We start from the raw sequence: 27,244 nt of genomic DNA on the forward strand, positions 1-27,244 counted from the left end.
ATGATAATCAAAACAAACGGTCCATTTGACATCAAAAACAGCATACTGGGCTGCTTAATGCGTTAATATATTGTGCTTTCAAAGTTACAACTTGAGATTTGAACGATCGCTAGGGAGATTAAGGTAGTTAGATACCTTATAGACATTCTAAAATTTAGATTTAGATTTTTCTCAGTTCTGGAAGTCACAAACCCCAATAAAGTATATATTTTCTGAAAGCCCTGATATCGGAAAATCCGACCGTGCACAGTACACGGTCTTTATTTTCATAATAGTCACGTGAGATGCGTTTTCCTAAATTGGTTTTCCCTCCCTTTGGTGAACACGCTGCACAATTTCCGGTTGAAATTTATGCATTGACAAGCCTATAGCAATACCCTTCAAATCCATGTCTGCGTTTTTTTTCTCCGAGTCTCATTCAAATTATATGGCGCGACAATTACAATTTCTTGAATAGCACCTTAGTCTAACACCTTTAAGGCCAAAAAATAATTGTGCTGTTTCGATAACATGGTTTTAAAAAAATAGTGTCGGTAGGTAGGCAAAAATACTTTTTCCAAATAATTTTAGTTTCGAAAAGTTTAGAACACGCTGAAGCGCGCCGGTATAAGCTTACGTCGTAGTGCGGCACGGTCGTCGAAAACATTTTGTGCATGCACAAAACTTTTTGACGAATGCAAGCGTATGGCTCATTACAGGTACGTTTCCATCTGAGTCAACGGCTAAAGTTATTGAAATCGTCTTGAAAATATACCATCTTCGCTTAAGCTGTAATGTAACCCTCCCGGCCGGTATTTAATGAAACAAACTTTGCATGGCATAATGTACTCGGCGAATCCCCCTCATCATTTATAGAGAGCAAAGTTTGCTTGAGTCCGTTATGGGCTGGGGGTGTTACATCACAGCTTTCATTATAGGGGATGATGTCACAACATTCACTGATATTGACAAAGCTAAAATATAATTAAAGACAACATACAACATGTGCTGAGAAGCTGAGGAATCCACGACAATTTTAATATCACCAAATTTCCGAACATACAACGTTATCATAATAAAGATATGACATTGTACCTGAATGCCCTTCAAAAAAATACACACCAAGTGAACGACAACATCATCAAAGGAGAAGATACACAGCAAATATCTAATTATGAAATTAAATTGACATAGGTCATGTTCTGAAAACCGAAACAGCAGACTCAGTGTCCGTTGAAAATTTAAACTAGGAAATACTGATATGCAAAGTGTAGTATCTAAAAATAATAATAATGTCATGTCCTTGCTCAAATGATTTAAGAGTCTTACCCTTAATTGTGTGCTATACTGATTCTATCATACCTTCTTTGTGAGTAGTGCTTTATTTTAAATCTACTGTTTTCATGCGCGAAAATAACTATCGACCTTTATTTGCGCCAATTAAAGAATAAGTCGTTACCTATATGCGACAGTAATTCTTCAAATTTCTTCGTATATGCATGTAATATTACAGTATTGATCTACGGAGACACCTCGAAGGTGAATTTCAAGAATTTTCAACACTACAAGGAATCTACTATAATGATATTTAGTCATGAAAACAAAAAAGAACACTTTATCTAACTCACTTCACTTCATATCATGCCTGCAAGTCGTTGACACGACTTTTAACTAACATGAAAGAATAAACCTTCATTAAAACAGGTAACTTCATCGGATTTCTGCAGATTTTGTACACTCGCTGATAAGAGGCGCTGGCAAAATAGTTGGATACTGGTACTATCGATTATAATTCTTTCGTCAATTCATAACGCGTTTATGCTTTAGGCCGGAACTAGAAGGCCGGTATTTCGTCCCTTGGTTTGTTATAATCCACCTCATCATCCAGAGTCAACAATGTCTGTGGAAAATAAATTACATAAAGACTGTTGCAGACATCGAAGTATCAGCACATTTATACCTTTCATGGAGACTAGTGAGCACAAGGACGAAAGGTAGTAGTAGGAGTAACAGGAAGGAAGGACGGAAGTAAGTCTGGTGGGACAGTTGAACTGTCAGTAACGTAACTATTATGGTCAGACAGCTAAATAGGCAGCTAAAGAAGCGGCGGCAAGACATGCATGTATGTGTGCGTGCGTTCGTGCTTGCGGACGGATGGATGGATGTAACGCCCCTCCCTGTAGAGATTTTATCTCGAAGCGTCCCTCACGTGGCCAAGGCGTGTGAAGTTCATTGACTCAGATCGTACGAGAAGCAGATAAGAGATAGTGTGATAGTTTAATTAATTATTGGTTAAGATTTCATTGAGAACAATCGAGAATGGGATATTCCATGGTGTGATCTTATTTAATCTTAAGAAACAATCAAAGACTGGCGGGAAAATTACCACGTGATAACTTTTTTAATTATGTAAGTTTGGAGATGTATTTAACTTTGTAGAGAGTTTAGATAGAGACTTGAGATCAGACCTTTGACGGTAACGTTACGGTCGCCATCTTTCAATAAAGAACAAGGTTGTGGTAAATCTACATCTTGGTGTGTCAGCTTCAGTTACTGAAAGCATTACGATCCAGACTGGTACCTCTCAACTCGTAATTCCCTAACTACGAGCGCAACACAGATGGATATGGATGAATAAATGGCTGGTTGGTTGGATGCATGCATGCATTCCCCTATGCAGGTAGTTAGGTAGAAGGTAGGTAGGTGAGTAAGTAGCTAGGTAGGGTAGGGTAGGTATGTAGGCACGCACGTATGAATAAATTGATATAAAATACAGACGCAGTTGTTGATAAAACTGATATTAAATACATATAGTGTTACAGTATTCTTGTTGTTTCCAAAGAATGAATTATAACACGTCTTTCTTCGCTAATTACTGTCCATGCTGTCGGTCTTATATTTGTTCTATGCATTTCTGTAACTGGCTTGATATCAATTTCCTAAGTAAACATGGGGAAGACATAAATTTATCAGCGTATTGAAATAGATACTGAGAGAAAAGCAGGGACGATGCAATGGCTATGCCTTTGCACTATTTGTTATTTTAGTTATATGTACACTGGCTTGGCATTGCAATAGATGGGGGCCACTTTATAAAGTAAAATCAACAAGATTCTCTTATATGATTTCATAGTATAACCCTACCATGAATGTAAAGAACAGGCCACAGGCTGACAAGAAGTGCCACACATCGTGATCGTCGTAGAAATCAAACAGAAGACAGTCACGGTTTCCTTCACGTGATTCTGCCGGGGTTTTCTGCAGAAATAGAAAATGTGTAAAGATCACGTTGCGGAAGCGAATGCATGAAAACAAGCAAACCATGTGAATAAAAAGCACAGTCATGTTCCTCAAAATTGGCATGTGTAGCTGGCGTCAATTAAATCACTTTGGTCATAGATATACACTTTACATATAAGTTATACTCACCTCCCACTGGGCTAATCCCTGAACGAAGAAATACAACGCTGGCACCCACACGATGTTCAGCACAAGAAACACGACAGTTCGTGGTGACTTTGGAAGAATTCTTTCACCCCATAGATACTGAAATATAACCCAAATTAGTATATTTTCATTTAGGAGAACAGTGGCTTGGCAATGAATGCTACCATAGAATGTAGTTTGATGTTTGTGCAGTCCTTTGCCAATTTGTGTAGAAATAATCAGATAAGGCCAAAGTAATTAAATTCTTTGTTTTGCGTCCCCACCCGCGTAGGTTTTTAAGGTTTACATGAGAAAAACACACACAGTGTATTTGAATAGGAAATTTTAGGACATAACCGCTTAGCTTTTCTGAACTAAAATTTTGTTATAATTTTTTATTTGCTGCAATCAAATTACATTGTGTTAATTTTCTTGTGTGTGTTTTCAGCCGCTTAGACGCGTACCTTTTCCCATTTTGAGTGGACGCAAATCAAAGAATTTAATTACTTTGGCCTAAGATATTACAACTCGAAAATGGATATATTGTCACCTCAAATGTTGACTTAATTAGGCAAGAATGTCATTTACCTTCATGGTAATGTAAAATCCTATGTACCACGCTGCATTGGCCAAGAAGACGTAAAGCAGATGCGAAGCAAAATTTTTGGGTTGTGCGATTGCGCCGTACAAGGCACTGAAACATAGAGAACTTTTAATAAACCTTAGGAGTGTAGGATGGGTGCATGATAACGCTCTAGTCATCTTTTCAAAATATGCTAACATGTTCATTTGCTTCAAGCACTTGTGGCTTGCGGATACGATAATTACAGTTTACTTTCATCGAGTTCGACTTTCCACTTATGCCTTACTACAAAACCTATTGAAAAGAAACCTATTTAGCAAAAGGGACTTTAAAAACTTACAATGACAAATTGATGATATTTCCAACAAGAAGTAGCACAATCCGCGCCTAAAAATAAAACAAAACAAACACAAATTCCCGCTGAATGATTTTAAAGACGACGCAATCGCGACCAATCAGCAATATAAAACGTTCAACGAAGTCTGGTGAATACCTGATAAAGGTGCGCACGTTCGTGCACTCTGTAGCTCTTTGTCCATTTCAACACATAACATAAAGAATCGCCACAGATTTTTTTTTCTCCTTAAGCGACGCGACGGTAATGACAATGACAACCGTGAAAGAGGCATTTCTGCATTGCCGAACCTTAAGCAGTCATGATATCTCTTTGGACTCTGACTACTGTCGAATAAATGGTGGAAAACACCATTGGCATTCTTTGATAACAAGCCAATCGGTTTAATTGGATATCAGACGACACAGGAGGCGGACACAGCTCAAGGTTTATAAGTTCAATTTACAACCGCACATAGTGAAAATAAACATTTGCCTGTAGTGTTTGTTTACACACTTTCTTTGATAAATATTTACTTTTTTGAAAATCGCCATTCTGGTCAAAGACATACCTGCAGTTGAAGCTGTAGCTCCAATTGCTTACATTGTAAATAAATCGTCACACAAACGGATTAGAACGTCAGTCAAAAGTATCAGGGCAATTTTTTTGAGTTTGGGTTTTCATGGCCTGCTGGTCCGAATGCTGAAACAAATTGGTGAACTTAATCGGAAAGTAAACGCGTAACTTTTGTGTAATTGCAGAACATTTTTTTGTAACCATAACATCTTTTCGTCACGACTAATCACTCACCGGATACTTTGGTCGACTGCATTTTCGTAACGCCTCAAATGACTTCTCCAACCTGTCTGTGTGTAGAAGTGAAATCAGATTTTAATGTTACAGTAGTATTCTATGTCCGTGCTCACCTGCAGAACAATAGTACATTTCACTACAATAAAAAACCATACTGTGCATAAAGCATTGCTTTTTGCAGGACTTAGCCTTGTGATTCCGACACACTTGTGGAAGCTGAAGTGGTGAATTGAATGAAAATGTCAACAGATTAAAGACATTGAGCTTGTAAAGAATACGCGGGTAAAACTGAAAGGAGATGACACATGTGCCTTTGAGGCTTTCGCGTACTATAACGTATTTGAATAACATTGGATTTTCTATGTCTACTCTATACGAAAGGCACTTTCGACTCACCACAGCTGATCCCCTCCACGTAGTATATTTGGGCAGTCAGTACAAAGGTCACCAAAATGTGTAATATGGTGAAGATAACCCAGAACCACACAGTCCCAAAGACCTGAAAATAATGGTTTCATACTTTTTACAACCATTTTAGAGAATATGGTTCACATTACCTAAAATATTCATATCTTAGTCGACATTTCTATATATGATATAACTAGAAGTTAAACAACTCAACCACAGATACCAATATATACACACTTAGACTTTCATGTTCTTATCGGACTTGTATTGTTTGCGGAAATATTTGAGGTGGAGCTGCATGTTGCCATCACAATTTTTTTTCAAAAAGCAATATTTCTCATCAAAGATGACAAGGAAACACCCTCATATTTTTTAAAAAGCAGAACATATAAAGTTTAGTATGGTAGCAATAGTTTACTTGAAGGATGAAGGGGTATATATTTGGGGTAAAAAACATCAATTTTGGTATTAATGATAATAATCAGTTAAAATCAAATACTTGATACTGTTTTCTGGATTTCACTTGAAACAAGAGTATATGTAGAAAAACACGGCTATTCTATTTTTGCATTATCTATCCTCATTATAAATGGCATGGGTTGAAAGACTGACACTCAAAAAGTAATTAAAACCATGATAAGCAAAATTAAAATGCCTCTTATTCAAAATGTAAGAGCTACATTGCCAAACAAAATAGTCGCTTTGTTTAATAGTATTTAAAGAACACAATGTGAAATTTCACAAAATTTGACCCAGTCAGAGTGGAGGCAAATTCTTTAGAAATCTTGAAATTGGGAGAAAAAGAGGCCAGAAATTCGGACGATTTGCATACATTTGCATAGATTTACACTTCTTTATTACCCAATTGATGACCGCTCGACAAGCTTAAAGGTGCACCCAACCAATATTTTCAATATAAATTTTAAAAATACGTAAATGAACGAATATTTTCAAAAAACTGATTTTGAGCAAAATACGCTCTGTAACGCCCAGCACCCCTTGAAGGTAGCTAATATTCTCCCACCCTCTTTGTGAAATTTCACTTCCTCTTTTGTAATGAAATTTTTGAGGACGATCACTTTGCAATGCGCCCAGGTTCTCCAGGAGTCACGCTTGCTGTACAGTAACATGGGTGTTTATCAAAAAACACTTGACACGTCATTAGCAAAACGTGCAACACCATTGCAAGTAGTTTACTTAGACTGCTAAAATAACGAACCCACAAGAACAGGAGAAAACTTACCACTCCAATGACAGTGACAAAGATGACAAGAGCAAGGCATATATAGGTCAAATGTGCAGTTGATGTAATGTCTGGATGCCTCGCCTGGTAAAGCTTTAGCATGCTAAGACCGACCATAATGTACATATAAGAAGTATCTGGTGTAAGAAAACAATAATGATAGAATTCCTTTGTCATTTTACGAAGTATATCCTAACCCTATGAATCAGTACTGGTGATGCATATGAGTCAAAAGACACAATTAACGTATTGTTAAAGGCACTGGTAAATACATGGTTACCTGTCGTAATTGATGTTGATTTCATGATATTGTCAGGTTATGGTTGTCGTTTGTGCCTGTCAAAAATTGCTTTTGAAATCTCCTTCTCCATAGTGCTGACTACCGTAGTCTTTTGACGTGGTAGTTATGCGTTCAAACATTAATTTGCTCATGGCTATTTGATGTTTTGAAATATGCAAAAAGGATATGATGATAGCATTATCATACAATAAGACAAACTCTTACAGAAGCAAATAATTATAATAATTTTCATGACTTGCTGTTATAATATTACTATTGTGTGCAATTTCGGAAAGAAAACAAAAGGATAAAGCTTTTGTGTCATGTCCACTCCACATCACTTTGGATAAATTGTGTGCCCCGAAGCCTTTCTGGTCTAACCGCTAGTGGACGCTCATTTTGAAGCTCTTGGGTAATTGAGGTTAATTTATTCGTCTTGTTTTTGTGAAAATTGAAAATTTCATTCTTTTCCATAAGTGTGGAATTTCAAGTGTGTTAAATGCAAGGTAGTTTGTTTCTACATTTTTGCAACGAACCCTAATTTGCATTTTCAGTGTTAAGGGCAAGGGATTAAAGTTGCCTTGATAAAAGGTAAAGTAAAAAGATACAATAGAAAAAATAGAAGACTGTTTTGAGGAAAGTACTACTTAAGCCAAACATAGGAAAGGATCAACGGCAAAGTGGTTTGCTGGGCTCAGTGGATTTTAGTGGCAGAATTATTTTCAGGTATTGATCATTCTGATCCAGTTGATGGCTTCTAAGCCGATTTAATCTAAAGCTCCATTAATATTACAAAATGAAACTCACCGAACTGGAAGTTAGCATGAGTTGGACACACATGATAGCAGGCGCTATGGATTCCCTCCATAATCAAGGCGATACCAATGGCGTAAAATATACCGAAGTATCTTGGCAGACCGAGTTCCTGTGATGGAAACATTCACTCTGTTATCTCATTCTTGATAGTCTCAGCTGCTGTAGATTGACGACATTCTTTAGCAGGCTTGGCGGTCCCTGCTTAATCCGTACGAGTTAATACTGTATTTTATCGAGAAACTGGATGCTTGTTATTTTCAAATCAGTATGGACCCAACCCTACATGCCGTAAATGATCCGTTTTTCCTCAATGTAACCAATCCGGCTTCAATACAAGAAGAACCATGCAAAATTGTTAATACTCATTTATATGCGTGTGTAGTGCGACATGAAACCAAATAAAAGTTACACTCAAACTTGAACAATACCTGTCCGCTCTCTTTGCATCTCTCCATATGCTTCTGTTCTTCCTTTCGAGTGATGATGAGGAAAAGTATGCCAAGTAAGACGTAACCCACATTACTGAAGACATTGTTGAAAGAACTGGCGAGGAAAATATTATTAGAATATTAGCTTTATAAAAAAATCCTTCATGTCTACCTCAATATTTGTGGGACTTATTGGTTGGATTTATGTTTCTGTACCGCAAATGTTTGTCTCTAAACAACAAATGGCTATTAATGTTCCTACCTGCGTCCAGGGTTTGCTTCACATACCAGAAACTACACACTAGAAAAAATATAAGGATATGTTATGCTCTGTCGGATAAACAGTGTTTTCCTGTGATGTCAGAGGCCGTTCTGATTTGATACAACCATGGCAAATACTATTCTAAACTACTAAGGGATAAAGGCGGTTTGAAACTGACGAAGTACCACAAACCTTAGCACACCGAGGGGATTGGCACAGAGGAAGTTGTAGTAGCAGACATCTTCGTCACCATTATCATGGAATATCTGTGACGAACAATGGAACATATTATTATTATTATTATTATTATTATTATTATTATTATTATTACAAGTTTAGGGGCTATAAGTATTATATAGAAATCTAATAACAGTTCATTGAAGCTGTGTAGGAATTCTGAAAAAGAAGTGTTGTATGTTTTAATTTTGTCAGTAGGGGTGACTTCCAATTGTTTTACGTGCAGCGCAGAATTATGCATTATACTGTACGGAGAGAGGGGGATATCATTAAGCCAAGGGGTAATTAAATGCTTGTCGGAAAAGTGACACTAAGCACCTTACGCGATACAAGCAGGCCTAGACTTTTAAATCGTTTGTGCGAACTTTACGGATACACGTTCAATCGGTTCAATTTAATTTTGTTTTTAGGTTTCTTCCATCAAAAGTCACGACTATGAAAAAGATTTCCGATATAAATTAACAATCTCTCTCTCTCTCTCTCTCTCTCTCTCTCTCTCTCTCTCTCTCTCTCTCTCTCTCTCTCTCTCTCTCTCTCTCTCTCTCTCTCTGCAGTGCTATGCTGCGACCACCGAACGAATATTCCCCACCCCCACCCCAACTCTAACATAACGTATCCTGTACTAATTCTTTCATAAACGTATCAATGTACCAATGTACAATGGATTCATTCTGTTGTATAATTTAAAACTTATTCAGACTTACTTCGTAAGCGTCATATTGGCATTGCAGAATAAACATTTTTCTGCATTTCGCATGTTTCACCCTGGCAGTGTAATCTGGCAGAGACCCTGCGATTCGCGTTCTTCTCTGTCGGAACACGCGCGCGCCCTTCAGAGACGCAACGCGAATCCCAGAGCATGCGCTATTGGGAGTGCGTGGCGTGACATTAGAACGTCTCCGATCTCGCGCTATCGTGTCGTTGGAATGTTGACAGAAACTGGAATTACTGCAGAGAATACTTTTCAGGATATCACATGTGAGTGTCTAAGGTACCAAGAAGGACGTTTAGGAAATCCTTTCAGAAAGTTCACGCCGCCTGTAGCCATTTTGTGGAGTATAAGCTTATAAGCTTACGTAACTCAGCACTGCAGCGTATACAGTATTTCTACTGACGGTACTGTACATATTGCCGGAAGATATGCGATAGAATTTTGCGTTTCACGTCGTTCAATCATTCAGATGGAAATGCCGCCCTTCTCCAAACTTTGAAAAAAACGGGTGAAAGACTTTGGAATGCTACACTACAGTTTTCGAGAACTCATGGACCGTGATTTTATTCAACAATCGAGAGGGCTAGGGTGAGTCGAACTTTTTCCTATGTCCATGTAGCACTTGTGCAAAAATATGCGAATCCACAGGCCTTTGGCGAATCAATAAATGCGTTTTTCACCAAGCTGAAAGGTTGAAAGATGCGTCCGTCACTTTGGGACGAGCTAGATAAATGCAGTCAAACCAGGCTGGGCACAAAAATTTGCCATAATATGACTTTGTTCTGGAAATTACGAAGACAACCGGCCGTGCGGGGGAACTTTGCAACAAAGTTTCAATATCTGAACTGGCATACTTGAATGACAGACACAGGAAACGATGGCCAATAAAAACGCATTCTCGTAGCATTTTGATAATAATGTATCAATCACAATGACACAGAAATTATGCCTCCTCCTGACAGAAGGGCCATGGCCTATTTGTAGCCCTGCTACACTATGTCTTAGTGCTGAAAAGGCCATGTTGTTGTTAGGTTGTCATGGCGACTTTTAAAATTTGCATACAACTCTGAGGGTTGAACGGGTTGTTAATGGGTCACAAAACTATGGAGTCCCACTGTCGTCCAATATACCTGTTTCCTTGGGTATTAAAGGTGTGTAAGTATACACATCAAAAGCCTAGAAAATTCACTTCATAGGCAGAATCTTGAAAAATAGCCTTTTTTTTGTCTGGTTAACGAAAAAAATACCCCTGATCTAAAATATGCATGGGCTAAAATCCACTGTCACTGGGCTACCAACTTCAGAAAATGGTAGCCCAAGTGGACTACCAGGGAAAAAAGTTAATTTTAAGCCCAGGGCAGTATTAAACATGAAACATTTAACTTGTAATATTTCCCCCTTGTCTTGGCCTGCTGGGTTTAAAAATGTTTAAAGGTATACAGACACCATGTTAAAATTTAGCCGTTGCTACCATGGAAAGGGGAGATCTAGCTAATCATAAAGTTTATGGCCAGGCCAGGTCACACAAAAAATAATGCACCACTACATGGTCATAATTTTACTTTAGTTAAACAATCAGAAATAATTTGTCTTCATTATTCTTCCTGGAATGAGGCAAAGAAATCAAAATAAATTATTATAACATGAATATTAATACGTTGTTCATTATATAAAATAAATAAGCACCAGTGAATTATGTTTTAAATAAAAAAACTGTGCGCTACTGTAACTGCCTGTGATAAATAATGGTACACTGGGTGATAAGGGGAATTGGGTTCATAAAATTAATTGAGATACTAGTAGAATTAATTTTAAGCACAAAATTAATTTGAAGGCATAAACATAATTCGATGCATAATGAGTTAGTACTGTACTATATAACACTTAGCCTATTTGGGATGACTGCATTAAACAAAATAAAAAATACTTCAAAAATTATTTCTGGTCTATATAAAATTAATTCTAACACACTAAAATTAACGGAAAATATAATTTTGACCAGAATGGCCCCAATATACATTATGTTTACTATTCATCCTAGAATGAAGGCAAAGAAATTACAATTATTATTATAGAACAACTTTCTTAGTTGTTACTTAGAAATCCATTAAATAACTAAAAAACAGTGAATTATGTTTTAGCATAGATCCTCTCGAGGGTCTATGGTTTAAAAAAAACTGTGGTTCCAAAATGGTTACCAAGGCAACATAAAACAAAAATGAACATGGAGTTCATGCTGTGATAAATACACTAAGGAGAGCATTTGCATAGTAACTGGGATTACTTTTAATGGAATTTGGAAAAAAAATTTGAAATTTTAAAATGCAAATAGGTTACTATGGAAACACAGGGCAGTAAAAATTGATATCATATTTTGTCTTTCTAACCCAAAATAACCCTTTGGTATAATATTTCTGTTGATTACTGGATTTTTACACTGGATATTTGGTCTTTCTAACCCAAAAAATCACTTTGATATTACACATTCTGTTGATTACTGGATTTTAGGTGAAGTCTTTAAAAAACTGGTAATTTTTACTCCTGAATGGTTGCCATGGAAACATCTCACATTAAAATGAGTGTGATATTTTTTGATGTGCAAACCAGAAAAACCCTTATGATCAAATTTTTACATCAATCAATCGTTCTTTAATAGGAATTAGGGAAAAAGTAACATTTTCAATCCCAAAATAGTTACCATGGACACTCGAAACATTAAAATAATTCTGGTTTTTGTGTTCTCTGACCCGAACTCCCCCACTAGATAATTTTCATATAAAATCAAAGTAACTTTTCATGGGATATTAGAAAACTGAAATTCTCACCCCTAAATTCTGGTTTTTGTGTTCTCTGACCCGAACTCCCCCACTAGATAATTTTCATATAAAATCAAAGTAACTTTTCATGGGATATTAGAAAAACTGAAATTCTCAACCCCTAAAATGGTTACCATGGAAACATGGGGCAGTGAAATCGATATCATATTTGGTCTTTTCGACCCAAAATACCCTTATGGTGAAAATTTCACGGAAATTGAACCTATTATTATTCGCGTTATTATTTCTATATAATACTTATATTAATTATTATTATTATTAGTAGTAGTAGTAGTAGTAGTAGTAGTAGTAGTAGTAGTAGTAGTAGTATCCAACATGTACGGTATCGTAGTGTTTCGGATATGATTGTATTTGCTGGTCCACGGCATTTCTGAACGGTACATCGAATATAAGATTTTATTATTATATATCATAGGCGCCTCCTGACCTAGTTCTACCAATGAATTTCATCGGGTGATGAGACCAAATTCAATCAGAGCAACTGATGACTTTCCCAAACCATAAGATTCCTGGTGGCAGCTAACGTCGGACTCTAAAGTTATGCCCAAAACCACTATTTTTCCCAATGTCGCTTCATCCCATAATTTCAGGGATATATATAATATATATATATATATATATATATATATATCGAAAGTATATCATTATTTATTTATTTATTCATTTAACCCATCCTTGTCCGTGAGTGACCGTATACTCTTCCCACATCTTAGAAACAATAACATAGGCAAGGCGGTCAACAGCAGCAGCAGCAGCAGCAGCAACAACAATTTTTTTATAAGGATATTCCACAGCATAGTTTTCTGTGGACCTTTATGTGGTGTATACCTACATTTTGGTGAGCCAAGACCAGTTGTATCACTGGTAATGCGTAGAAGATGGCTATGGGAATGAGGTTCCTCCAATACAGCTTGTACTTTTCAGACTGGTCTTCTTGAGGAGTGATCGACAAATCAGCCACAGACAGGGGCGGCTGAAAAAAGACAAGTATTGCACGGTTATCGAATACTTCACATATTTGAATATTCTCCCTTACAGCAAAATGTATATAGTCGATGGTACAACACGAGTGAGACTTACAAAGCAATAAAAGAATCGCGAAGACAACCCTAGTGTGAGGAAAGCTCAACGACGCTTCAAATTGCGACTGTTTACAGTCACTATACCATATGGTGTTATATTCTATGCAGCAAGAGCTAACAGATATATTTAAATGAGATGGTATTTGATGATAGAATGGGTTTTCATTGGTTTTAAGACCTAGTCGTGACGTTATCACATGACATGGCTATGTGATATAAATAGAATCCCAGTCCATTGGACTTGTCTATGTCACTTTGCTTCAAACACGATTGGATCTAATTTGGGATAATTGGATGGAGAAGAAATGTCGATTAAATCTACAAATGTTATCCCATCTGCTTTTCTTTTTATATTACACACTTGTGTTTATGAGTAGTTTGCGATATGGCAACATTCAGCTATATGTCACCTAACACTTTTGAGAAATTTGCAAGATATGAAAATCCAATAATCCCAAATTAGTTCCAATTGTGTTTTCAGCAAATCAGCCACACAGTGATTTATGCGAAAGCCGAACGACCAAATAAATACCGCAGGTAAGGTCTTGTCCGGAGCCTTCCTGCTACAAGTGAAGTGTTCTGTGATGGACAGATGTACACTGTTGTATTCGCAGAGGAGACAACGTTTTCCTGTATCTTAAAAATTCCGCGTTTCCCCTTCATTAGGATTTTCTGAACGAATTTACAATGCCTTACCAATATACCGTTTGGCTCGTACCTTTGCGCTGTCAGTGTTGCTTTCTCCTCTTACCTCGAGGGAATCAACTCCACCTTGTTGAAAAAAGAAAAATACCTTTTTTCACCATTTGATCTCTCACAAGTCTAATGTGAGAGAGTGCGTGTGTACACATCATGTGTGATATGCTAACATATGCTTAGAGATAGACTATTTGCATGACAGAATCCATCACTTAAATGTGAATCTTGCTTATTCCACTCAAATACTTTAAGTAGGTGTAAATGTACTATAACATGCGTATGCCTTTAGCTGATTTGAAAAACGATCTTGACGGCTGCTCTTTTTGATTCGGAAGACATTACTGGGATGTTGTGTGACCAAAATATGAATGCCTTAATAGATTGTTCTTGTGCAAAATTTAATTTAAAACTGTTGACACTTATGTAAGTAATGGCGATCGACGTGCAAAATCTCAACCTTCGGTAAAATGGCGACAAGGCATCCATATTGGATCATATCGTTAAAATTAAGAAGCTTGTGCAAGTGCGTTATTAGGCAATGTACTTGTCAAAAATCTGGGCAATCAGGAGGAAAATGTTTCCTTACGAATAATGCTAAAGACATTGTGAAATAAAATAGCTATCTGATTGCCAAAGAGGATTTTAGCCCACGACAGATGGACGCGCATGTGTACTTCATAGTCAAAGTTTCAAATACAGTCCATTGGATTGAGCTATTGTTTGTGTAAAATATCTGCACATGCAACTTAAAAATGAGTGAATGATGGCAAAAAGGCAGCACTATGAGATCAAAAAACAAGATGATCTTGGATCTAAAATACATGCGCTGTAAATCGCCATATGATATAATGATGGACTCGTAGGAGTAGAAGTTTTGATCGTCATTTATTTTTTGCTAATGTATGAACTTTGTAATTTAGAAAACAAATCTTGTCAAATTTCATACATTTGGCAAGTAAAATGTCTAGTAAAATTTCACAGCGTAAAATCGTGGATTTTATGTCTCGATCACATTTTAAAGTGTACGGACTAAATTAAGTACATTTTGTGTAATTTTCTACGCGGCCTGCGCTGCCTCTGACAAGATATATGATTATTAGGCACCTCAGAGAAAACACAACCTTGAGTTATGCATCAAAACCTTGATCAAAATTATGAAAATATTCCAAGGTCGCTTCGTAGTTGCCTGTCTTTTAGCAATGTTTTATCTTCTAAACTTACATTTGATTTACATATGTTTAATAACCGATTGCTGCAAGTGCTGTAACTTGATGTTGGTTTAATATCGTCATTCAAATGAAGTAAAAGCATAGTTTTCATCTTGATATGACAAGTTTCTGTATCAGAGTTACATTGACATTGAATTCAGATTGGCAAGAACCAGTGCCTGAGTGAAGTTTCATGGCTTGGACAGACTCATTTACATTAAGGGAAGACTTTTTCTGAACAATGCACGTTATTTATCAAGTAGCCATCCATGGACACAACATTTACACAGCAGAACACAGGTCCTTTTATTACCTTGCTGACGTCTTTGATTTGCGTCTGCTCCACGGCCAACATCTTCCGTCTCTTCGTTATAACTAAACAAAATTCAGAAAAAAAAACAAACTATTGCAATAATGAAAAGACTTGAGTGCACTGAGCATCCGTCCATCAATATCCACATTTATGTAATCCAAACCATTTATTTATTCACATAAATAAAACATATATCGATACATGTATCGATACATACATGTAGATAGATAGATAGATAGATAGATAGATAGATAGATAGATAGATAGATAGATAGATAGATAGATAGATAGATAGATAGATAGATAGATAGATAGATAGATAAACTGATAGAAAGATGGAGCGAACGATAGATCGATCGACGGATAGAGGCATGCAGTTATACATACATACATACATACATACATACATACATACATACATACATACATACATACATACATACATACATACATACATACATACAAGTACACATATGTATACATACACGCGTAAAGACATATACCTACCGCCGACAATACTGTATCAGCAGAATAAACCCATAGACGCCGTAGAAGGATATATAAAATAGAACCATCAGTGTAGTGCCTAGCCAGTAAGTAGATCCTGTCCCAAAAGCAATTAACATCATGATGAAATGGGTCTTTATGTTCTAAAATATCCCTAAATAAAGTGCAACACATTTGGATAGCATGTTAAAGCTCTCGGTATCGAGGTAAGAATGTCGTCCTGATGTTTGATTACAACGAACTTTAAAAGGGTCTCATAAAACAATTTATCTCTGACTAATGTTGCAAAGGACAAAACATCATTGTTGCCAATATTTCCTAGGATTTCTACAAATTGACTATGGTTGTAGTAAGTCCATGGTGAACTCTAAAATATGGTTATGGGTTGTTATATCAAATCGTTGAAGATACCCTGCTGAAGCAGTCATATCGAAAGCGGCGAATAACCAAGTTAGAATGACAAAAATAGCAGTCGGCACAAATGCTAACAGATTTATATAATGAGAAATAAGTATGTTCTTCATAAAAAAAAATATCATACAAAGATGACTTTTGAAAAAAGACCGAGTACAGCAGTGGACCTACTGCCACGTTCCTATACATTGATGTATTTAGTCTGATCAGCCAAAGTACATATAGAATTTTTCGTTTGAAATTAGCCAGTGCCTAGATGTAAATGTACCACTCTACTAACTTGATTGCAGCCAATAGATATTTCAGCGTACTATACAGCTATATAAAGTTTGCTTTAATGAAATAAAAAGTTTTAGCAAAACTCAACCTTCATAACAGCTATCTTTTATGGCGATTGGAAATCATTCTAAAGGCTTGTGAAACCACAGATTAATAAGGTCTCCATATTGCCTCGGAGTTCAAGATCGCTCATTAAAACATTTTGCAGATTTTGGAAAACATTGTAGCATATCGATGGAAAAGGCCATATATTATGAGCATATAAATAATATGCACAGATGTAAAAAAGCCACGTAAGTTTGGAGATAAATCAAGAAAGTATAGTCCATAGCATGCATCTGAATTCAATCACTACTAATAACCATAGGAACACCGCATGGATTGTGCGTGAAAGAAGTGCGCTGATGATTTTGTTCGTCGGCTAATGAAGCTAACCCAAAGCAATTGCGTAACCTGTCTGATTGCAGGTCATTTCGAAAAATTGTCAAGTTCGACATCATTTGTCTTACGACAACAACATCGGGGGAACTTAGTCACATAAGTCACTCTGATTCCCAAAGAGGCCAACATCGGTCACTTATTAAAGGTTCTTCGGCACAATTATAATAATGTGGCAGTTCTAAAAGATATTAATTATAAGCCCTTAGTAAATAGTCAAGTCTCCCTTTATTTACATTTTTGATAATAACCTTCAAATATTTATAAGGTACAATAAGGAACAAATTTTGGAGAAATTATATTCTCGTAAATGTTTGTCCTTGGTTTACATTTGGATCATGTAAAAGGAAGCAAGAAGATATCTCTCACTACATATTGACCGGAAATATCTGAACACCCGATATGTAATCATACACAGTACTATATTATCGGCTTTCCGGCTGACCCAATTATGATCATCGAAACAGTGACGTCACATTACTGATTCCTTATAATGTTAAATTATCACTTACCCGATGCTGTCGGTATGATGTTGATCGTTACTTCCTTAATTCTATCCACTTCACGTCCGAAATTAGGGAAATCTGAATAAAAAAGAAAACATGTAAAAATGAAGGTAATTTTAAAAGCAACATGCAACAAGACTACGCTTCTAGTAACAAATTACAGGTGCTTATAAAACTATGTCACACTTTCTGTTATTCGCCAGTGATGATGACAATAACGTGATAATGATTATGGTGATAATCATAAAGATGTGAAGGCTGACGGTCTTGATAGTTCTGAGGATGACTTTGATGTGATGATGATGTGATGATGATGATGACGACGACGGCGACAGGGATGACGGTGATGGTGGTGGTGACGTTGACCGTGCGGACGATATGCATTGTATACATACCTCCAAATATACACACATACATACATACATACATACATACATACATACATACATACATACATACATACATACATACATACATACATACATACATACATACATACATACATACATACATACATACATACATACATACATACATACATACATACATACATACATACATACATACATACATACATACATACATACATACATATCGCTTTGTTTACCTCCATCTCCTAATGACAAGCCCTGTTTCAATTCACTGCAATCACTGTCGCCTGGATGTACCACTAGTACGATGAAGAACTCTGGAAAATCACGTTTCTTGGGAAAAATTCAATCCAATCGATTAGAATATTGACCAAGCCATAGAATTGGTTTTGTTTGTTTTTCCTGAGCTCTATATTTATAACTACTGGGAAGATATTCCATGACAGTGTAGAAAGAAACTTCCTACCACGCTTCATAGGTTTGTCAAATTCTCAGCGGAAAAAAAATAACATTTTAATTGATGTCATTCTATTCTCACCATAAAAGTAAATTTTCAAGTATTCAATAATTTCTGTTGATAGTATATGCTTCACTCATTTTGTTAACAACACATCAGCAGTGATAATGTATGTGCTGACAGTGTCCGATGACGTCATATTAAAATCTATATTGAAGTCATATTCTAGGAATAGTGTGACGTCATCCTTATTTGCACGATTTTTAACTACCTTCCCCATGAGAGCACCGCTCTAATGCAATTTTTCGAGTTTGAAGCATAAGAAAAACTTAAAAACTTAAAATAAACATAGATTCAAATCAATAGTATGAACCTGACCTGCACAATTATCGATGACTTCGTTGTCAATGTCTGGTACATTCCTATAAACTTCACACTGCGCAGTAAGTCAAAGACAGGGCACTACAACATAAGAAAACACACACACACACACCTATATATATATATATATATATATATATATATATATATATATATATATATATATATATATATATATATCTGCAACGGATTAATAAATAAAAAAACGTTGAAAGAAGCACGCTAACACTCTGAATATTTTTCGTCTAAGATTTGTTATTTTTCTTGCGTACGAGTTTTTTGCTTAATAGTTAGGGTTTTGTCGGGTACATCTAAAGAAAGTGATAAAATACGAGATGTGGATGAGTACAAAAGGAAACCTGAATTTAGACAGTTTGATGGAGTGTTTAGACTGCGTTTTAAAGGTAATCGCAAAGGTGTGTGGGAAAACGATTAATTTCTGATGTTTAGTCCATGCGATGTGACAATCTAAATATAATAGAATCATTGAATCATTCACAAAAAGGTGGTGAAGACTGGACAGATAGAAATGTTATTTAAGAATGAATTAGTAGTTCTTGAAGAAGTCTTAGATGAGGGAATGCAGACTTTGTTAATGACAATGCCAGGCTATTGCCTTACCGTTGCTTCTTGAACTGATATGGTGGCACAGATCTTATCCTCGGAATGTCCTCGAACTTGAACCGCCTCCACGGCCTCAGGAAATTTGAAATAGTAATACTGCAATAAAGGGCGATATGAAAGCAATACAAAAAATTATTCCATACGTTGGAGCCACTTCTTGCATTGTTATTCCAATGTTTATCAGTTGCATATTTGCTTTCCCAGTCTGCTACATAGAACACATTAGTCTACAAGTTATTATAATGTGACGTGTCAGTAATGATTGACTTAGTTTGGTAAGCGGGAAGGGCGCCTGATGCTTTAATAAGGGCTTTGATGTCCAAGATCGGATGAATACCCTCAATTGATATCCACGCATTTAGGAAATGCTTAAAACTTACACTAAGACAGTTTCGCCCTTTTGGCTCATCAAATCGACATACAACTTTAACACTGAGACTAGAAGGATAGATATGTTGCTTTAATTTAGAAAACAAATTTTTGCTGCTTGATAAATGTAAAATGGCAGTGAGTTTTCGTGAAAGTCACTGGTAGAATTGATACAAGATGTACCTGGCAAAGCCGATTAGATTGTACCAAGCTGATAGACGTTTTCATTGGTAATGGTCAAACAATAATACAGCCGTTTTTTTTTATGATGATTATGAGAAGCTTGTAGCGAGAGAATGCGTAAGTACCGACAAAAACACAGCTTGCATCCAAAATAAAATTGTATGATAAGAGCTAAAACATCGAATATTATGTATTGTGTAAATGTTATTATGTTACGCTCTAAAGCTAAACTGAGCAAACAATGTTTGTTCATGTAGTAGTGGCAATGTACTCCCGCTGGTTGGCATGTTCATCGTGTTTACATCAAAATATTTTGATAAAAAGATGGCTATATTGAATGTACAGTGAATGGATTCCAATTGCCAAAGAAAGCCTGAATATGAGTGTTTTTCTTGAAAATAGAGTGCGACTCTACTGTAACATGTTGAGGCTGCAGGCCGAGGCATCTGATAAAAGGGTTTTACTGTATATACAAATAGCTATCCGAGTTTTAGGGGTCCGCCCCACCCAAGAACAATCACCTTTTAACCCTACAAATTTAACTCTTAAATGTTTGTATTAGCTATTTAAAACTTAAATGTCAATCAAGATACTCTACAAATTTAAGTCATGACATCCCAGAACCATCCCAGTGGAACATCCCAGAACCATACAAGCGCAATTTAGTTTACATTTGTGCCAAGGCGGTCCACTGTAATAGCTAGTTCCTGCATCACTCTCGAAATTTGCACATTGACACAACTTATGCGTCCAGATGGCACAGCATAAGAGCAAAGGGTGTTTTGTAGCCCTGGGAATTCGTGATTTAAATCAATACCTCATTGCTATACACAGCCCCAAATAGATCGATGGAGCTTTACGTTTTTGTAGAGACTGTTATTAGAGCGCCGCCAGCGGTGGGGAGTAAATTCAGAGATATTTGGGTAATGAGTAAAGGTAGCTATTGCCCATTATGACGACGTTTGTTTGTAGAGGAAAATTTCACGGCTTTTAAGCCGTTCGAAAATGTTAACACGCCCACAGCCCTGTTACATCTACGTGAGCTATCTCTTAACTCACCTGTGGTCGTGAAGGCGATGCCGTCACAGCGTGGCGGGCAGACAACCTGCAACGTCAAAGCGTATCACAGGATGAGAAACTTGTTTGCCCTACGTGGTACTACATGTTAGGTAAGGCGGGATACCAGCATATAAAATTCACATTGCACAGATATATATATAGCCCTTGCTAACACCAAATTTTTGCATGATATAAATTCATTCATTAATCCATTCATTCAATAAAAATTAGAGCATTTATATTAGTGTCTTCCACATCCTATAAGGATTTTCTTCATGATATGGTCGCAAAATGTTAACGGTCAGAAAAGTCTTGCACGATTGAATATTGTAACATAAGACTTACTTCATTTCAAAATCATTGACGACAGTAACAATCAGACTGTAGTCTGTCGCGTTTGGTGAGGAACACGTGACTCTGATGAGCACATCACTCACTGGTTTATCGCCAAAATTCATCGGACACAGTGTCCTGGCAACGGTGTCGTATTGATGACTGAAAAATCAAACATGATAGTCTAACACGACTGAGATGTGAGGTGACTCAATATGCCCAAACCGCTCTTCTCTGACAATAAACGTCAGACAAGGAACATAGTCGTTCTACGGGTTTGCATATCTGCAAGAACATGTCTGTTTAGTACCGCTGTTTTCTTGAAACTGTTGCTAAAGACTCCATACGAGAATACACTTGGAAATATGGGTCATAGTCGCAACAAAATTGTAATAGCTATAAGATAACCTGCTATAACTGCTGACTCAGCAATTTTATTGTCTTGCTCGGTGTTCAAAAAGATATTTTTTACACTAGGTCATAAATCCACATGTTTCTTCACACGTCAAAAGTCACTTGTAAAGACGTTTCCTCGTTATATCTAAGCTGAAAGACATTTACATTGTTTAGATAGGTAATGTTTAGATCCGAACCTCATTTAGTGCTCGAATTGGAAACAAAAAACTTAAACCTGTTTACCTAATTCATTTATTTATTAGAGTTAATGCTACACTAAATTAGCTAATTTTAAACTACACTTAGCCTCTCACTTCGATAACCTTTGTATTTACATTTTTTACGTGTATCGCAATATTATTGAGTTGAAGTTCAACAGAATCAATATCATTCATTCATTCAGTCATTTACTCAGTGACCGTGCAAGTGGAAATTACAAAAGGTCCGCTCAATAGTTTAATTGGTGATGAACATTCCATACATTGAATTTTAAGATGAACAAGAACGGACGTGGCAAGACTCTTTATTTGGAATATGTCAAGAAAGTATTTCACACTCGACAACAGTATACATACTTACAGTGACATTATTTCCAAAGGTAATTTCCATGATATGATACCTTCCTGCTGGGTGACGACAAACATCACAGGGTACGTTTCAAGAGCGTTGCTGCTATTCACCTCTACACGAACTGCAACTGACTAGAAAAAAAACCATATAATTTGTTATCAACAATTATATCCAGCTCCTGAAATGGTGACATTAGTACAGGCAGCTGCCATTCACATTAAGTAACTTTGCTTCCTTGATTAACATATGTTGATTTTTCCCCTCATTTAAGAGCTCAAGACCTGTAGCAAAATGAATACTCCAGCCAAATTTCTCACACGTGCAATACTTTTTATTGATATGCAGGAATGACGTTCAGAATTTGTAGATTGTCAACGCCTCTTGTCTGTATACACGCGCTTTTCGAATGAGGTGAATATCGTTACGACCAAGTAAACCAAAGTTTCTGGACGGGATGTCGGTCAAACAAAGATCACTCCAAACATTAAATGTTATATAACAAACTTATATTTAATTAAAATTAACTAATGCATGAAAAATAAAATGCAAGTTATCACAATGACTTTAAACTGAGCGTGACCAGGTAAGTAAAAGTGAACAAAAAAACGATAATTACTGCTTCTATACAAATAGAGTACAGACCCGTCGGATATTTGCTCCAGTCTTGAACGCCGTCGAAATTCTGCTATCTAGCAACAGAGTCCGCTATTTCACGAATGTCCGTACACAGTATTTCTTGTGCGACACTTGAGGAAGGACAGGGACGTCTCTGACAGCGGCAATACAGTTCTTGAGTTAACCGACGTAGATATCACAGCGTGCAGCGTGCAACTCTTACGACTAGGACGTTTCCAAAGTCTCTGACACACACACACTCACCAGAATCTTGAGCGTTTTTACGAGAAGAACAGTCCGGCCAGCAAACAACTTGACATAATTACTTCGTCATCAAACAGTCCGAATTTCGCCGGCAAAGATAGCAACTGGGAAGCAATCAAACCATGGAACTTCTGGACATCACGCTGCTCACAGAAGACAAGCGACGTGGCGACACGTATGCATTTATAGAACCACAAAATACATTATTCATTAACGCACCTGGTCACGCATAAATTATACAAAACAATGTGCACCTGGTCACGCAAAAGGAAAGATACATTCACTGCATCAACTTACAATAGAAGACATCGTAACAATATCGTTCACCTGAGAGTAAAAAAGGTAATCTTTTAGTTTTTCTCCCACCTTGTTCATGCCTCCTTCCACTTGGAACACATATTGTCGTTCTTCTCCTTCACTAACATTACCGTGATACAAAGTGTCCAATTGATATGAAGAATTGTCATGGCTGTCCGTTGGTTCAACCGTTGTCAGGGCTGCACCGTCCGTCGACATGAAACACCACGATGTCCGGACTGACAGGGTCATCCCGAGTAAAAGCAGCAACATCGGATTCTTGAGTGATATTTCTAACTCCATCTGCCAAATGAATGCATGTCAGCTAGTTATATATTAATCACCTCAATGTGGTTCAATGTGCTTCTTGTTTTCGTATGGGTTCTCGTTTTTCTTAAAAGTAGAATGCGCGTCGGGGACAGATATTCGAACTCTCATACTTTTCTAATATTCTGTTGGTCTATATCTCAGACAAACACTGCTTTCTACGAAAATATTTTTTGTCGGCCAAGTGTTTTACCTTATTTTCGAACAATTACAGTTGTTTGCGCCTCAAAAATGGAAGATTTACACTTTTGCTCAAACTTTTTACAAGCAAGCTTTCAACAATTCTCTTTCGAAATCAACGATACAAAGTAGGGGTCGCCGTTTAAATTTTGTACTCGAGAAACAAATTGCCCAATATTTACCAATGATTAAAATTCAAAATGGTCGCCATCCCTGTGTTATCTTGACGGAGAAAATTAAGTGTCAGATTTCCAAAAAAATTTATTTACTCCATAATCTCGAAAATGAGTCCACAAATTACAAATGAATAAAGCACATTACAAATGTCGACGTCATTTTATTTTAATTTAAAAAGAAAGGCCATAAACGTACAATGGATTGGTTAAGCTACTTCAGAGCGAAGACTATCTGATGTCAATGTAGGGTAAACGAAATTTTCACTGCCAATCCTAGAAATAAATTAAATGCTATATGTGGGATAATATATCGTAAGTATTGACGATGGAGTTAGGTGTGAGGAGGCAGTTTTTTACAGAAATTGTAAGTCCTGATACATTTACAAGAACACAAGCAAATGAGACCCCGTCGTGACTTGATTTCAAAGAATACACCTTTCCTCGTGATCTGACATTCGGAGAAATGAGCTTTCGGTTGGATTTATTAACATAGTCAATTTGAATTTCTGAAAATTTTGATGACCAAGAAGAACGGCTCAACATCTGAAGAGCTTTCGTTACGATTTTCACGTGACCTCAATTTTCAACTTCTGTGACCTGGTACAAAAATAAACCTGTCACATAGGAATACAGTGACTGTAGCTTTAAGAGGATGGGGCAGCCCCTAGATGTTAATATATTAAATCTAATATCAGGTCAAGCTAACTCAACCTTAGTCAATAGTAGGTCATACAGTAGGTCATTCTATTGAAGCTAGGGTCATACAAACGATGTAAATCTCTAAACGTCATAAATTTGCCATTGCTGTTTATATATTAAGTAATACATTAAAAGCAGAATGTGCCCTGGAGACAGATATTGCGACTCTCATATTTTATAATTCTTAGCTTTTCTGCCGCTCGTGGTGCTTCACTTTGAAGCGGCTGGTTTAAAAAAGATTTCCAGCGTCGTAGATTTTCGAAAATTGCAAATTATGTTTTCCTCATAGAGATAACACAGGGACGACGGTCTTTGTTGAATTTCAAATATTTTTTATGTATTGGGTGATTTGTTTCTTTAGTACGAAACTTTACTAAGTGACCATTGGTTTTTATTCCTGATTTGGTGAGAGACTGGAACACGATTGGAACTAATCTGGGATAATTGGATAGTGAAGTTATGTCGATTTCATCTACAAATATAACCTCATCTGCTTTTCTTTTTACGTTACATACTTATTTTTAGAAGTAATTTGTAATATTGCAACATTCAACTATAGGCCACCTAACATTCTTGAGAAATTTGACAAATATGAAAATCCAATTATCCACAATTAGCTCCAATCTTGATCTGGCAGAAAGTTTCATTGCAGCAAGTATATAGAACGCTTAAATCATTCTGTACTTTCGAGGCGTGAACTACCTGAAGGAAACATATGGATGCATACTGTTGAAATGATGTGTAAAAAGTCAATTCTAAGAATAAAACACACACACAGACATGCACACTTCATAGGTGCTGTGCATTTTGAACACACATGTACCTGCTTGTACAGAAATGCAAAGTACAAAATTTCTAAGATGCATAATACCTAATAATAGGTGCCTCCAGCACCAACACAGGTTATCAGGCGCTATCATCACCGAGTTCGACATAAATCATTGCTAATTAAAGGCGGCAAACAGTGTTGGTCAAAAAGAAAATAATGCTCCTCGGAATTTTCTGGCAAGGCAACAGAACTGACGGGTAATGCGTTTTATAATGTACACCTAATAATTTTATGAATATGAATGCTGAGTTAATATGTCACCCGGGTGAACAAGTATAAATCTTGTTTTCGATGTAATAAAACAATAATGCGGTTGATAACGATGAGCCCACAAATGTCAGATGTCACTGTGCTTTCTTTCGCTTCGACTTCAACGTTGTCGACTATTTTGAGAACGCTTGTATGGTCCTCATTACCGCCTTGCAAAAAACCAATCACAACTGACTTTGAACAGATGCACCAGATATCTGCTTGCAAATGAGATATTCCATTGTCGACAGGAGGGTATTCACCAAAACCTAGTACAGTGTGGCGTACTCCAAGTCATGCTGTACATATGCGTGTAAATGTCTCTGCTCTAAATGCTGTCACATGTGGCATAATACAGGGAAGAGCATTTTGCCATCTCTTCACTAGCCTTAAAACACTGTTGACACTTTAGGTAAGCATGGTTATACCGAAAACGACAAAGCAAGACTTACCACAGCTCATGAAGCTTCCGTTGCAAAATTAATTTTGACTGTGGCCGTAAAATATCGCTCTTTCGTTTTCTTTATATACGGCATGATGACCATTCACCCTGTCAGTCAGACATTGTAAACAGCAAACCCAATAGCGACACTGATATAATTTTATTGGTAAAATTATCTAGGCCTGGGCTTTACTAGGTGAGCTCGGACATTGTTCTGCTCACGGGCCTAACAATTATGACTAACATCAATTATTTGACCTGATAAAAAGAATATTGCTACAGTCATAGCAGCGTTGGAAACTACGCCGTCCTCCCGTCCGAGACGGGTAACTTTTCAGTCGGACGGGAGGAAAATTGCACTTCCACGTCCCGTGTCGGGCTCTCGATAGTAGCCCATACGGCATACCCAGTAATCTCATCGATTATGATCAGCTCCTTCTAGATGTTGTTTTAAACGAAATGTAGTATACCAATATGTCGGACTTCGACGCGCTTATGCTACTGAAACTGTGCAACTGTGTGACGCCGGAATGCAATGCAACCGAGACACGTAAACACGGGTAAACAGGAAGTCGCTCATACTAGTAAATCTCACACTAAGCGAGATTTGCGCGATATC

General features: G+C 36.8%; 1 protein-coding gene across 1 annotated transcript; it reads right to left on the bottom strand.

The window, feature by feature from the left end:
• Positions 1–989: 989 nt before the first annotated feature.
• On the bottom strand, positions 990–26,704 carry LOC139127018 (SID1 transmembrane family member 1-like). The gene is made up of 24 exons (XM_070692947.1): positions 26,636–26,704; positions 23,793–24,026; positions 22,557–22,678; positions 21,594–21,743; positions 21,249–21,294; positions 19,635–19,733; positions 19,011–19,094; positions 18,412–18,508; positions 17,811–17,882; positions 16,168–16,264; positions 15,661–15,722; positions 14,159–14,211; positions 13,191–13,331; positions 8,765–8,838; positions 8,311–8,425; positions 7,874–7,991; positions 6,787–6,923; positions 5,532–5,634; positions 5,133–5,188; positions 4,329–4,375; positions 3,994–4,099; positions 3,409–3,525; positions 3,124–3,237; positions 990–1,879 (listed from the first exon to the last, which is right to left on the bottom strand). Exons 2-24 carry the CDS (start codon positions 24,024–24,026, stop codon positions 1,814–1,816), a joined length of 2,310 nt encoding a protein of 769 aa, XP_070549048.1. The 5' UTR covers positions 26,636–26,704; the 3' UTR covers positions 990–1,813.
• Positions 26,705–27,244: the final 540 nt, after the last annotated feature.

The sequence above is a fragment of the Ptychodera flava genome, unplaced genomic scaffold (assembly GCF_041260155.1).
Source record: "Ptychodera flava strain L36383 unplaced genomic scaffold, AS_Pfla_20210202 Scaffold_28__1_contigs__length_4768798_pilon, whole genome shotgun sequence".
NCBI classification, from domain to species: Eukaryota; Metazoa; Hemichordata; class Enteropneusta; family Ptychoderidae; genus Ptychodera; species Ptychodera flava.